Here is a 13667-nt window from a genome sequence, read left to right as displayed (position 1 = left end):
CAAATCATTCAGCTTATAAGGTCGACTAGTTTTACAATTTTTCTTAGAATCTCTTTATTGTCCTTGATCGTTTTCAGAAGTAATCATGAATAGGATCACGCTGTGCTGTGAAAGTACTGTTATTAACATTCTTCATGAAATGTATCCATGTTGTACTGTGCACTATTTTTTGTTAACATTCGAGAAATGTATCCAATGTCAAATATATTTACTGCAGTTACTTCATAAGTTTCCATTAATTAGTAAACCAGCCAGCACTTGTTTTTCCCCCTATGTGGCATTAAAGCCTGGGGCTTTTTCAAGGCTTGTTTTTTCATATAATACAGTCCTCCAATAAAACAAAATCCTACACAGGCTAAAATCTGTCACGTTGGCCAGTCACTGCCGTCCTGTGTTGTGCGCAGTGATGGCTGGTGACATTTGAAAGTGGTGAGGCGTAAACTTTCTGTCGGAGTGCACCACGCCGAGCGAGCACAGCGAGCAATCCCAAACATCATAAGGGGTGTTCGGGGGGGTCCTCCCCCAAGAACTTTTTTGAAAAAGAGTGGGTAAATGGTGCATTTTCAAGCAAATTTGAGAAACAAGAAGGTTAATAAAGCAATTATGAAGGTGCAGTTATTACATTAATACAGGGATGTCATATAATAACATGTAGATAGAAATGTTTCTGAAGCTAGGCCCTGCCAGTGCCACACACCTCTGAGCAATATACACGCTGTGTGCCAGCAGGGCTTAGCGTCAGAAACATTTCTATTGTTATGTTTTTGATGCTAGGCCCAGTGCTGGCAATCAGTATGTATGCTTCTCAGACGGAATGAAGTACCACAAATTCTGAATAAAAACATGTTGCCAAGTAGATTAACAAAGCGCTATCGATTTTTAAAAATCTTTACACCTTTCCAGCGTGGGACCTGAAACAGGTTATTAAGCTTCCAGCACTAAATTACTGTTACTCACTCAATTACTTCACCTTTTTGACAATGTCACACCACCACTTTCTGCCCCTTTTAGCAAAAGAAATGCCTTTGTCACTCCCGGAGGAGCTCTCCTACCGGCACAAGCAATTCGGTCATCAGCTAGGTACACACAAATACACTTAAGAGTGCATGATCGTACTTTGGGGGACACAAACATTTATTCTAGTGAAATAAAATTACTTGCAGTGAACGGACAACTCATTTCCTAAGCATGAGAATTGGGTAGACCTGAAGATCACCTGCAGGTGTGGTTTCCGGCAGCCGCATTTGCTTTGTCTATGCAAGTAATAGAGAAGCAATCATGATATTGCAGAACCATGGGGATTAATCATTCATACCGTCAAGGCATGAAAATGAAATGTAAAAGTCTGGAATGTTCTCGCCGTGGTGCACGTTACTCATCTCATTTAGTGCAGACTTCTGCTGGAAATGCCTCCTGTGCTCAGTGGACCACCCACGCGGAAGGGCAGGAATGCTTTCACGCAACCTCAAGCACAATGTTTTTCGTGTTTCACTAAGTCTGTCATTTAGCGAACAATGGCAGCAATTAATGGTGGCAAAGTTCACTTCAACTGTGGGCTTGTGTCTCTGACAAAGGATTAAAGGCTTCCCCCGGTGATACTGTATTATAAGCAGCCAGCAAGACCATAAACAGGCAAACTTTTGCATTTTGTTTCTCACCTGTGACATCAGAAAATCATGGTCTCCATTAGAAACCCATTAGAAACCCATTTGCCTAACTCAGACAATGGACTAGTTAAACCCGCTGAGCCAGCCTGCCTCTTCAAGACGCAGTGCACTGTTTGTTTAAGGACATCTATGTTCTGCTTGGAGATGTTCTGCTTGGAGATGGCTAGGACCATATAAAGATGTTCTCAGCACTGTGAGGAAAAAGGGAGATTCTCACTTTTTACTCCTTCAGCGCATGCATTAACTCAAATATCCCCCAATTAAAGCATGTTTTTGGTGACAGTAGAACTATGACACACATATTTTTTATAACTCAACCTACTCAGTCTCACGATGAGCGATTACATTTAAACAGTGGATTTAAACCTGATGTGTTAGAAGGTGTGAAACGTTATTTTATGGACCAGGTAGAAAAAAAAACCTTCAATGGCAGCGGTCCCGGACAGCGCCCAGCCGGGCACCTGCAGGGAAGCTATTTTTTCTATGAAAATGTAGAGTGACCGTGACTGCTTTGGTCGGTCCCAGGGCTGACCAAACAGTCAGGGCACTCAGAGTGGTGCAAGCCACTCCTCCCCGACCTACCCATCCGCCCACCTATACGCCCCCAACCAGGCATACTCTCAAACCACCCTCCAACCAGGCATACCCCTGCCTTCCACTTTCTCGCAGCGCGAGAAGCAGAAAATAAAATGGTATTTAAAATACCATTATATATTCTGCTTCCGCACTGCGAGAAAGCAGTTGGGCGGAGCTCCAACGGCCTAATGGAGCGTCCGCCACTGTTTGCGTGGCATCTTCAATAAAAAAAAATGGCTGTATTATATGAAAACATGATCCTTGAAAAGGCCCAAGGCTTTTGGAGAAAACATGTTAATTCTAGAGAATAAAAACACAGTGTTTTCTGCTACATGTACCATGTCAGTATTCCGTGGATACCTAAAAAGAGCCGGTTCATTGAATTGATTTTTAAACCATAACCTGTATGTTCGTGCAATATCTTTAGTAGGCATTTCAAGTAGATACACCTGATCTAAATAATGTCTTGTCTTGTCAATGTATAGACTTAGATGAATGCTCCCAGTCGCCAAAACCATGTAACTTTATCTGCAAGAACACAGACGGCAGTTACAAGTGTGCTTGCCCACGAGGCTACATCCTCCAGGAAGATGGAAAAACATGTAAAGGTAAGCGGGCAGTGTTAAGATAAAAAATTGTATTCATCAACTAATGTTAATCGCTCGTCACAGGATATAAGATTAAAAAAACAGCATTATGTTTCCTGAATAAATTCATCCCTGTGCTCTTTCACCATAGCAATTTCCTCAAAATGTTCAAGAAGCCAATTAATATTAATAGAATATCTGTTTTTGAAGTTATTGTAGCTTTATTTTCATTATTATGTTTCAGTCACCGCACTTTTAGCCGGCACGTTTCCGACTACATTCAGTTTCTCAAATTTGTACTCTGGCAATATCCTTGTATTTTTCCAAATAATATATCTGTGCTGTGCTATTTTATCTCAGGCCTAATCTTGCTATTTTTTTGTTTCTTGTCAAAAGTATGTAGTAGACAATGGCAAGACTCAGCAATCATTTAATCCAAGCATCTTTCGATCATTCCTTTTGAGAGCCCAAAATAAAAGAATGTTCTATTAATACTAATTGGCTTCCTGAACCTTTTGACATTATCGATTTGCTAGAAATATTATGTTCAACTTGTGCAATCATATTAAGGCACAACTATTTTAGAAATTTGCTTTAAAACAAATGTTTGCTTGTCAATCTGTTTGAATAAGTCCCTGACTCTATTAAAGCCTTTATTCAATATGTTCCTGTTTTCAGATTTATACTCTCAACTTCTTGACATACCTTCTTCTGGTGAATGTAAATAGCTCTCCAAATTGTCAATTTCAAAAAGACACAAGCAAGAAGGCTTTTTGAATAGTACAATCATCCATGTGGAGTAATATCTTGCCTAAGCCATTTTTATCGCATAATAACAAGAAAAGGCTGAAGCGACTTGTTCATGAAAACCTTCACAGTTGTCAGATTTTCAAAGACTTTGGAATTGATCCCCAATTTTAAATCCTCACAACTTCACAAGGCAATTCTTTCCATAGTTTTGGGTCGTTATTGCAATTGAACACACTTTTCCAGTTCTGTATCATTTAGCAGTGGTGCCTGAAAGTTAAATATCACATGAACCCAAGAGTTCTGGTGGAAATAACTTAAGTTTCAAGGCTTTGTTACCTGACAATGCATTGCCTTATGTTTGACTGGAATACTCAATTTGTCTTTAAATTGAGATAAATGCTTGGATACAAATCCTCAATAATCCATGGTCACTAAAACCTTCTGCAGCATGTGCATTGTGAGTAAGGATTATTAGTGTCTCCCCTAGCAGGCCCATAATCCAAATTATGGGTCTTATTTAGGTTTGGTGAACACCATAGTCCATCAAAACAAGGTGGATAGCCTCTCCATCATATTGCAAAGGCAGTTGGCTATAATTCACTTGTAAAACACACAAGATGGTGGACGGAATGTTGCACAATGGCAAAACATTCACCCCCAGTCAGAGATCTGGGTTTAATCCATCGTTATTTTGCTCACAAAGCCACCCCAGTTCAGACAGGGCCATATCCAAATCAGTCTTGACCCTGTGCCTCATGGGAACAGTCCAGCCCGAACTGCCAAGCCATGTCTTTTCTGGACCGGAATCAAGCATCCTAGGACCGGTGTCTGGCTATCAGCTGTCTTCAGCTAGGATAGCTTGACTACAGTGGCTCAGTGAGCAAGGGACCCACGTCTGGGCATACCCTTCCCACATAGGAAAAACAGCAAAATACACAAGATAATGGACGGAATGTTGCACAATGGCAAAACATTCACCCCCAGTCACAGGTCTGGGTTTAATCCATCGTTATTTTGCTCACCAAGCCACCCCAGTTCAGACATGGTCATATGCAAATCAGTCTTGACCCTGTGCCTCATGGGTACAGTCCAGCCCGAGCTGCCAAGCCGTGTCTTTCCTGGACCGGAATCAAGCATCCTAGGACCGGTTTCTGGCTGTCAGCCGTCTTCAGCCAGGATAGCTTGACTCCAGTGGCTTAGTGAGCAAGGGACCCACGTCTGGGCATACCCTTCCCACATAGGGTGAATAGCAAACACACAAGATGATGGATGGAATGTTGCACAATGGCAAAACATTCACCCCCCAGTCACAGATCTGGGTTTAATCCATTGTTATTTTGCTCACCAACCCACCCCAGTTCAGACATGGCCATATGCAAATCAGTCTTGACCCTGTGCCTCATGAGAAGTGTCCAGCCCGAACTGCCAAGCCAAGTCTTTCCTGGACCGGAATCAAGCATCCTAGGACCGGTTTCTGGCTATCAGCCATCTTCAGCCAGGATAGCTTGACTCCAGTGGCTTAGTGAGCAAGGGAACCCACGTCTGGGCATACCCTACCCACATAGGGTTAACAGCAAAACACACAAGATGATGGACGGAATGTTGCACAATGGCAAAACATTCACCCCCAGTCACAGATCTGTTTTTAATCCATCGTTATTTTGCTCACCAAGCCATCCCAGTTCAGACATGGCCATATGCAAATCAGTCTTGACCCTGTGCCTCATGGGAACAGTCCAGCCCGTACTGCCAAGCCATGTCTTTCCTGGACCGGAATCAAGCATCCTAGGACCGGTTTCTGGCTATCAGGCGTCTTCAGCCAGGATAGCTTGACTCCGGTGGCTTAGTGAGCAAGGGACCTACGTCTGGGCATACCCTTTCCACATAGGGTGAACAGCAAAACACACAAGATGATGGATGGAATGTTGCACAATGGCAAAACATTCACCCCCAGTCACAGATCTGGGTTTAATCCATTGTTATTTTGCTCACAAAGCCACCCCAGTTCAGACATGGCCATATGCAAATCAGTCTTGACCCAGTTCCTCATGGGAACTATCCAGCCCGAACTGCCAAGCCATGTCTTTCCTGGACCGGAATCAAGCATCCTAGAACCGGTTTCTGGCTATCAGCCGTCTTCAGCCAGGATAGCTTGACTCCAGTGGCTTAGTGAGCAAGGGACCCACGTCTGGGCATACCCTTCCCAGATAGGGGGAACAGCAAAACACACAAGATGATGGACGGAATGTTGCACAATGGCAAAACAGTCACCCCCCATCACAGATCTGGGTTTAATCCATCGTTATTTTGCTCACCAAGCCACCCCAGTTCAGACATGGCCATATGCAAATCAGTCTTGACCCTGTGCCTCATGGGAACAGTCCAGCCCGAACTGCCAAGCCATGTCTTTCCTGGACCGGAATCAAGCATTCTAGGACCGGTTTCTGGCTATCAGCTGTCTTCAGCCAGGATAGCTTGACTCCAGTGGCTTAGTGAGCAAGGGACCCACGTCTGGGCATACCCTTCCCACATAGGGTGAATAGCAAAACACACAAGATGATAGACGGAATGTTGCACAATGGCAAAACCTTCACCCCCAGTTACAGATCTGAGTTTAATCCATTGCTATTTTGCTCACCAAGCCACCCCAGTTCAGACATGGCCATATGCAAATCAGTCTTGACCCTGTGCCTCATGAGAACAGTCCAGCCCGAACTGCCAAGCCATGTCTTTCCTAGACTGGAATCAAGCATCCTAGGACCGTTTTCTGGCTAGCAGCCGTCTTCAGCCAGGATAGCTTGACTCCAGTGGCTTAGTGAGCAAGGGACCCACATCTGGGCATACCCTTCCCACATAGGGTGAACAACAAAACACACAAGATGATGGACGGAATGTTGCACAATGGCAAAACATTCACCCCCAGTCACAGATCTGGGTTTAATCCATTGTTATTTTGCTCACCAAGCCACTCCAGTTCAGACATGGCCATAAGCAAATCAGTCTTGACCCTGTGCCTCATGGGAACAGTCCAGCCCGAACTGCCAAGCCATGTCTTTCCTGGACCGGAATCAAGCATCCTAGGACCGGTTTCTGGCTATCAGGCGTCTTCAGCCAGGATAGCTTGACTCCAGTGGCTTAGTGAGCAAGGGACCCATGTCTGGGCATACCCATCCCACATAGGGTGAACAGCAAAACACACAAGATTATGGACGGAATGTTGCACAATGGCAAAACATTCACCCCCAGTCACAGATCTGGGTTTAATCCATCGTTATTTTGCTCACCAAGCCACCCCAGTTCAGACATGGTCATATGCAAATCAGTCTTGAGCCGTCTTCAGCCAGGATAGCTTGACTCCAGTGTCTTAGTGAGCAAGGGACCCACGTCTGGGCATACCCTTCCCACATAGACATTGTTCTGCATTCTGTCCATCACCATTTGTTTTTGCATTTGTCACCCCGAGTGGGGCGGGTATGCTCAGACGTGAGTCCCGTGCTCTCCATGCCACTGGAATCAAGCTATCCAGGCTGATGAGGGCTGAAAGCCCGAAACCGGTACTTGGATGCTTGTTTCCAGTCCAGGGAGGACCTGGTTTGGCAGTACGGGCTGGATTGTTCCCATGGGGCACAGGGTCAAGACTGATTTGCATATTGCTGGGTTCAAACTGGAATGGCATGGTGGGCAAAATAACGATGGATTTAGGCCCAGATCTCTGTACTGGGGTGAATGTATGACATTGTTTCTGCATTCTGTCCATCATCTGTTGTTTTTCCATTTGTCACCTTGAGTGGGATGGGTATGCTCAGACATGAGTCCCGTGCTCTCCATGCCACTGGAATCAAGCTATCCAGGCTGAATAGGGCTGAATGTCCGAAACCGGTCCTTGGATGCTTGTTTCCAGTCCAGGGAGGACCTGGTTTGGCAGTACGGGCTGGATTGTTCCCATGGGGCACAGGGTCAAGACTGATTTGCATATTGCTGGGTTCAAACTGGAATGGCATGGTGGGCAAAAAAACGATGGATTTAGACCCAGATCTCTGTAATGGGGTGAATGTATGACATTGTTCTGCATTCTGTCCCTCACCTGTTGTTTTTGCATTTGTCACCCCGAGTGTGACGGGTATGCTCAGACGTGAGTCCCGTGCTCTCCATGCCACTGGAATCAAGCTATCCAGGCTGAATAGGGCTGAATGTCCGAAACCGGTCCTTGGATGATTGTTTCCAGTACAGGGAGGACCTGGTTTGGCAGTACGGGCTGGATTGTTCCCATGGGCACAGGGTCAAGACTGATTTGCATATGGCTGGGTTCAAACTGGAATGGCATGGTGGGCAAAAAAACGATGGATTTAGGCCCAGATCTTTGTACTGGGGTGAATGTATGACATTGTTCTGCATTCTGTCCATCACCTGTTGTTTTTGTATAATGCACTTGTAACATGAAGGATGGGATATCTGCTAGTTAGTGAATGAGTATCCCGTTCGCCAAACTCTAAATATGGTCTTAGTCTTTGTTCGCATTCATTGTAAGTTGGAAACCAATTAATCTGGGCTTTTGTGCACTTCTACTTTTTGTTTTCTCAAAGGAAGGATGAAGTGCAATTCGTACAAATGCAGACAACCACACTCTTTTCGCACTATGCTTATTGCTGTTTTCAGTAGAGCTGTGATAACTAATATCTTGTTGGTTTTTCTCAAAGGCCAGCAATTAAGCAAATATCCTCCAATTACATTGATTATACGTAATTCGCTAAAGAAATTGACTGGATTTCCCTATTTGGTGCTCTGGAATTCTGAACCATTTTAGGAACAGTAATTTAAAAGGGCAGGGTGCAACAAAATCACCCCACTCTGTATGCGGTCTTCCATTCCCGTTACCGGAGCTCCCCTTAAGAATTCTTTTCTCCTTACCCGTCTCCTTCATCCCAAGTACATGTCTATAAGACCTATGTAAAAGGGTATCAGCTATGCGATAAACACATAAACATAAAACGTGATGGCCACTAAAGATTGCCAGGTCATCACGTGTTTCCCTGGCCAGAAACAGTATAAAAACTATGTATGGAAGTCTATGAAAATTATTTTTGAGGGAACTTTTATATCTGCTCCTATGTTGATTGGGAAAGACAACTAGCCATGCCAATACTGTATCTTCCTTTTTCTTTGGTCCAACACATCTTTTTCTTTCAGATCTCGATGAGTGTCATACTAAACAGCACAACTGCCAGTTTCTCTGTGCCAACACAATTGGGGGCTTCACATGCAAATGTCCGCCGGGATTTACTCAGCACCATACAGCCTGCATTGGTGAGATTCAGTAATGTGAAAGTTTACTTGCCAAATGTTATGATCATTTTTGGGTTATCTTAGCAGGACACAGAAAAGAACACTATATGCATTGTATACATAGCACTACACAAAGCCTAGAAGTTGTGAATGCTCATTTATCATGGATGGTATAACAGCTGTTTTGTGGCTCATTTTTATGAGCCATCTGGGGAGTCGGCTGGCATTATAATTTGAAATGGAACACTAATTCTGAATTGGTTCTCTAAATTTCATGCCCTACCGACAACTATGGTATACCCCATGTGTTGCATGCTACTACAAGAGCCATTTGTTGTTATGGATCATTGACTAATGGCTTAACAGTGGGAGAGTACAGAGAAAAAGAAATGAAGAAAAGAACACTGAGCTATGCATGCACGAAGCAATGGGAGCCATGCTGATCTCTCTGAAAATCATGTTTTTCCTCTTCGAAGTAGAATTTGATGACAGGGTGAATCCTTCCTCCTCGTAATACGTGGCAGGCAGGACAGTCCAGGATGTAAAACCTGCTTGGCCCCTTGCATGAGAATGTCATGTAAGATAAAGTTAATAGGTAATCAGGAAAAAAGTAAATATGTTTTAATGAAAAGACAGTTGAACATATGTACTTCTATTTCTGTATTTGTAAAAAATGTGTAGATGTTTGTCAACCTTCAGTGTAAGTGAAATATGGCTTGTGCATCTCTCTTCCAGATAATAACGAGTGTGGCTCACAACCATCACTTTGTGGAACAAAAGGAATCTGTCAGAACAGTCCTGGGAGCTTCAGCTGTGAATGTCAAAGAGGATTTTCCTTGGATACTACAGGCTTGAACTGCGAGGGTAAATGTTTTAGTATTGTGTTTATAAGCAATAGTGCAGAAGGGTAATATCTAGCTATTATATTATTAGATTACACATATTTTACTTGCTGCACCTCAAAAGAATCTGGACATACCAAATGAACATCACATAAATGAGTTGTTTAGTGTTGGTGGCAACCTTCAAAATTCATTGGCTTAGCTTAATTAGGACACCACAGGACAGGGGGCTTTTCCAAATGCAATCCATGAATTCTTGTCTGACCCTGTTCAGCACTGGCTACGAAAAAGACTTCTCTCAGGACAACTTAAATCAGATGCAGCGATACAACTCAAACACCAAGACAGTTAAAGGGACAAAAAAGGAAAGATGTTAGCTGTTAACCACAAAACAAATGAGCAGAAAATATATAAATGGAAACTTGAGAACATGTCCTTTACAGAGATAACATTCCCTTAGTGTGGTCGCTAATGGGTTTCATAAGAAATAAATATGCCCGAATACAACTGAAAACTAGTTTCTTTTCGATGTTTCCAGACTATATACTAAACAGTTTTAAGTCTAAAGCATTGCATACCCAAACACTGAAAATAGTGGGTTTTCAAAGCATCATGATCTCACTGAGGTATTGCACATGTAATACAGGTAAGCAATGGTGAAGACGTCGGTAACTGACATCAAAAGTCAGGTTATGGTTTAACAGTTTAGAAGTTTAATTTAACCCAGGGTTCTCGAAAGTCAGTCCTGAAGGGCCGGATCCATGCCAGATTTTTAAGATAACTACATTTATCTAATCGTAATATGCTAAATATCTGGCATGGATCTGACCCTCCAGGACCGACTTTAGAGAACACTGATTTAACCAATAGAATCAGCACATTTTAAAAGAGGACATTGATACACATTCCCACGAAAAAACAAACACAGGATAGAATCAGGCCTTGAGAAAGTTGTAGGTCTCTGTTTTCTGTCACCAGATTTCTTGTTTTTTGTTATGACCCTAGTAATACCCCTCGTTTTGTTAATATCCATAGTCATGTCAGTAAAATCGGTGATTAGTGTTAATAAGCCCCTCCCACTATGTTTGCAGTCCAGCTTTAGAACCATGGTGAAAGGGAACACCACACTTCTCTCTGGTAGGTGGCTGCATTGCTGTAGAGTGTCTCCAAAGTGGGTCTTCTTGGTCTGGAGCCTTCACTCCAGCTCCACCCAGGTTTTCTCTGGTTTCGTTGTTGTTTGTCTCCTCATCAATGCTTGCTTTCCTGATTTAATTTCTCCTATTTCTCCAATCTCCTTATCTTTGGTTGGCTTAGCATCTCTAGTCTCTCTTGCTCCTCCTCCTCCTCTCTCCTCTTCGTCTCAGCTCATCATCTCTCTTCTCTACTACTCCTCTGCTTTGGCTCACCACTGCCTGCCTCTCCGTGCCTCCTCTTGCTAAAAAAATTCAAATTTGCCAACAATAACATATGCCCTTCTGCTATTATGATTTTAGTCGCTTCCAGCATGCAACTACCAATGTTCTATTTTTATTATTAAAAATCTAAAAACAGTGGTCTGTGCCAATACAACGACAGGAACATAGAAGTTGGAGAGAGGCAACAGCCATTACAATTGATGCCAATGAGAGCTGAGGCAGGTGTATTACTCCTCAGACATTTCTGGGAATTAAAAACTATTATACAGTATTTATGGTAGATGCAGGTAACAAATGTTCTTCCTTCAGAAATGAAACTGATAGAGCATTCTGCCCACACTCAAAAATATGAGAGCTGGAGAAAGGTGAACGTTTCTTTATATTCCACTTTTGAAGAAAACATACAGTTGTGTGGATGTATTCCCACCTTGGCTTGTTTTGGGCCTCACTTTTATTACTACAAGATGTTCAGCCATTTAAACTGAAGCACGTGAGGCCTGAGGCAGACATTTATCAAGGTCACCAAAAGGCAAACTATTTAGGGTCTTTACATTGGGTAGAAAGAATTTCCAGCAGGATGGATATAGTAATTCCTCCAAGAGAGTGGAAATTGGACTTCCGCATCATTTTACATGAACAATGCTGCAGTGCCTGGTCTCCATCAGGTAAAATCTTTACTTTGTTTAACTATTAATGCTCAGAAGAACCTTTGTGTCTACAAGCATCTGGAGCCTTCCTGGTCACTAGAGCAAAATGTTCTAATCATTATCCACAGGCAATAATTGTGAAATAAGGTTATTTGCCAATACATTTCTGGTCAGAATTAATGCATTTTTCCCAACCATTTTTTAAAAAGTTGTTAGCAGAACCTGATCAGAAAGGATCTAGGAAATATCAACGCAGGAGATATAATGACTGTTTTGATGGATTTAGGAAAATTATTTTATTGACTGGTTAAACAAAACATCTACGTTTGAAAGATGTAGAGAGCAGTAGTGTGGATTAAAGGCGATTCCATGGAATCTAAGGGAAATGTATTGTTTTTGCTCCAAAAGTTATGTTTTATATTCAAAATTAGGATACAATTATAAGTTGGGTATGATAAGTAAGAATGAAGTGTGATTTCACCATTCTGTCTGCCTATGAAAAAAGAGGAGACTTCATCTGAGTTCCTAAATATGCAACCATAGTTTGAGGTGTAAGGTGGCCGTGAAGAAGATTTAAAGTGAAGAAAAATAATGTTTGCGAGTGGTGATGGGTATGTGGTTGAACAAACCAGTGAAATGACCTCACTTGCTTAAGAAAAGTGGAGAAGCTACAGTGACAAAAGAAAATATGTGATATTATAAGCATAGAAGAATCCACTAAAATTTCAAGTAACATTCCACACTAAAGTAATCATTGGTATCATACAAAGCATTTCCTGTCTTATGTTACCTCTCAACACATCCTGAGTGGTATTCCAAACTACTCATATTGTTATTGAAATATTTGGGAGAGCTTTGCAGGGGATCCGGAGGAAAAAATTGTTAACTTATTTATTCATATACTTATTTAGTTAGCAGTTTTGCATAGATTTTTACATAACTGAAAAAGCAAAGGTAGCAATTCACAATCAACAGTGGGGAGAAAAATATGTTAGTTGACAAGGTTGTTGCAACAGAAGCACAGTACAAATTGTATTCTACCCTTACTCTCTTTAATACTCTAACTTTACTGGGCCCTTTATGATTAGACAATATGTAGGATTTTCATTTACCACAGAGGCAATGGCCCTCTGATTAATCTTTCTTCGCAGATAGGAGGAGGGGTAATTAGGGTGGTCAAACTACCACCTTAGCTGTCCAGTGAGGACCCTTAATTAACAGCTAACTCACAGATTTGAGATCATATTTAGGTATAGCACTCTCATGACTATACTGTAAACATAAAGAATAGCAACAGGGAGACCTAACCTCCTGAAGAAGTTAAGTCGGATAAGACTTATGTAGACCAAACGTTCTGCAACAGCAACACAGAACAAAAGAAGTTGTACTTGATGTTCTGACAGAGCTCACTGATTCTCCCTAGAACACATTAAGACATCAGTAAATTACACAGTTTAAATCGGAGAGTCAACAGACACAATAAGAGACTCAGACAGATATTAGATTAATTTGGTTATTGTATTAAAGATTCAAAATTCCTAGCAATAAGCAATCTTTTGAGAAGGGAAACATCCTTTACAACGAAACTTTTACCACGCAGTGCCTTTACGACGCAACTTTTACAACGCACACCATTACAACGCATTGCGCTGGGGGGCGCTCTAGGATAGGGAATAGGTTTAATTTACTATCCAACACCTTCCCTACAATCCACGGGGGACTGGAGTTGGAATAGTAAATTAAACTATTCACTATCCAGCGCCCCAAAGCACTATGCGTTGTAAAGGCATGCGTTGTAAAAACAGCGTTGTAAAGGCATGCGTGGTAAAAGCATGCGTTGTAATGTCATACACCCTTTTGAGAATGTCAGTTAAGAATATCACAGTTTGCATACATTTAG

At 42.2% G+C, this 13667-nt stretch overlaps 1 protein-coding gene across 1 annotated transcript in view; it reads left to right on the top strand.

The window, feature by feature from the left end:
- FBN2 (fibrillin 2) overlaps positions 1 to 13667 on the top strand; it is a 1174837-nt gene that overhangs the window by 1121990 nt on the left and 39180 nt on the right. The window contains exons 59-61 of the mRNA XM_078675609.1: positions 2729 to 2851; positions 8768 to 8884; positions 9599 to 9727. Of these exons, the coding sequence (XP_078531735.1) occupies positions 2729 to 2851; positions 8768 to 8884; positions 9599 to 9727 (369 nt within the window). The remainder of the gene's footprint in view (positions 1 to 2728; positions 2852 to 8767; positions 8885 to 9598; positions 9728 to 13667) is intronic.

The sequence above is a fragment of the Lissotriton helveticus genome, chromosome 2_1 (genome assembly GCF_964261635.1).
Source record: "Lissotriton helveticus chromosome 2_1, aLisHel1.1, whole genome shotgun sequence".
Taxonomy (NCBI): Eukaryota; Metazoa; Chordata; class Amphibia; order Caudata; family Salamandridae; genus Lissotriton; species Lissotriton helveticus.
The sequence above is the reverse complement of the archived record's forward strand: the minus strand, read 5'-3'. Positions and strand labels throughout refer to the sequence as shown.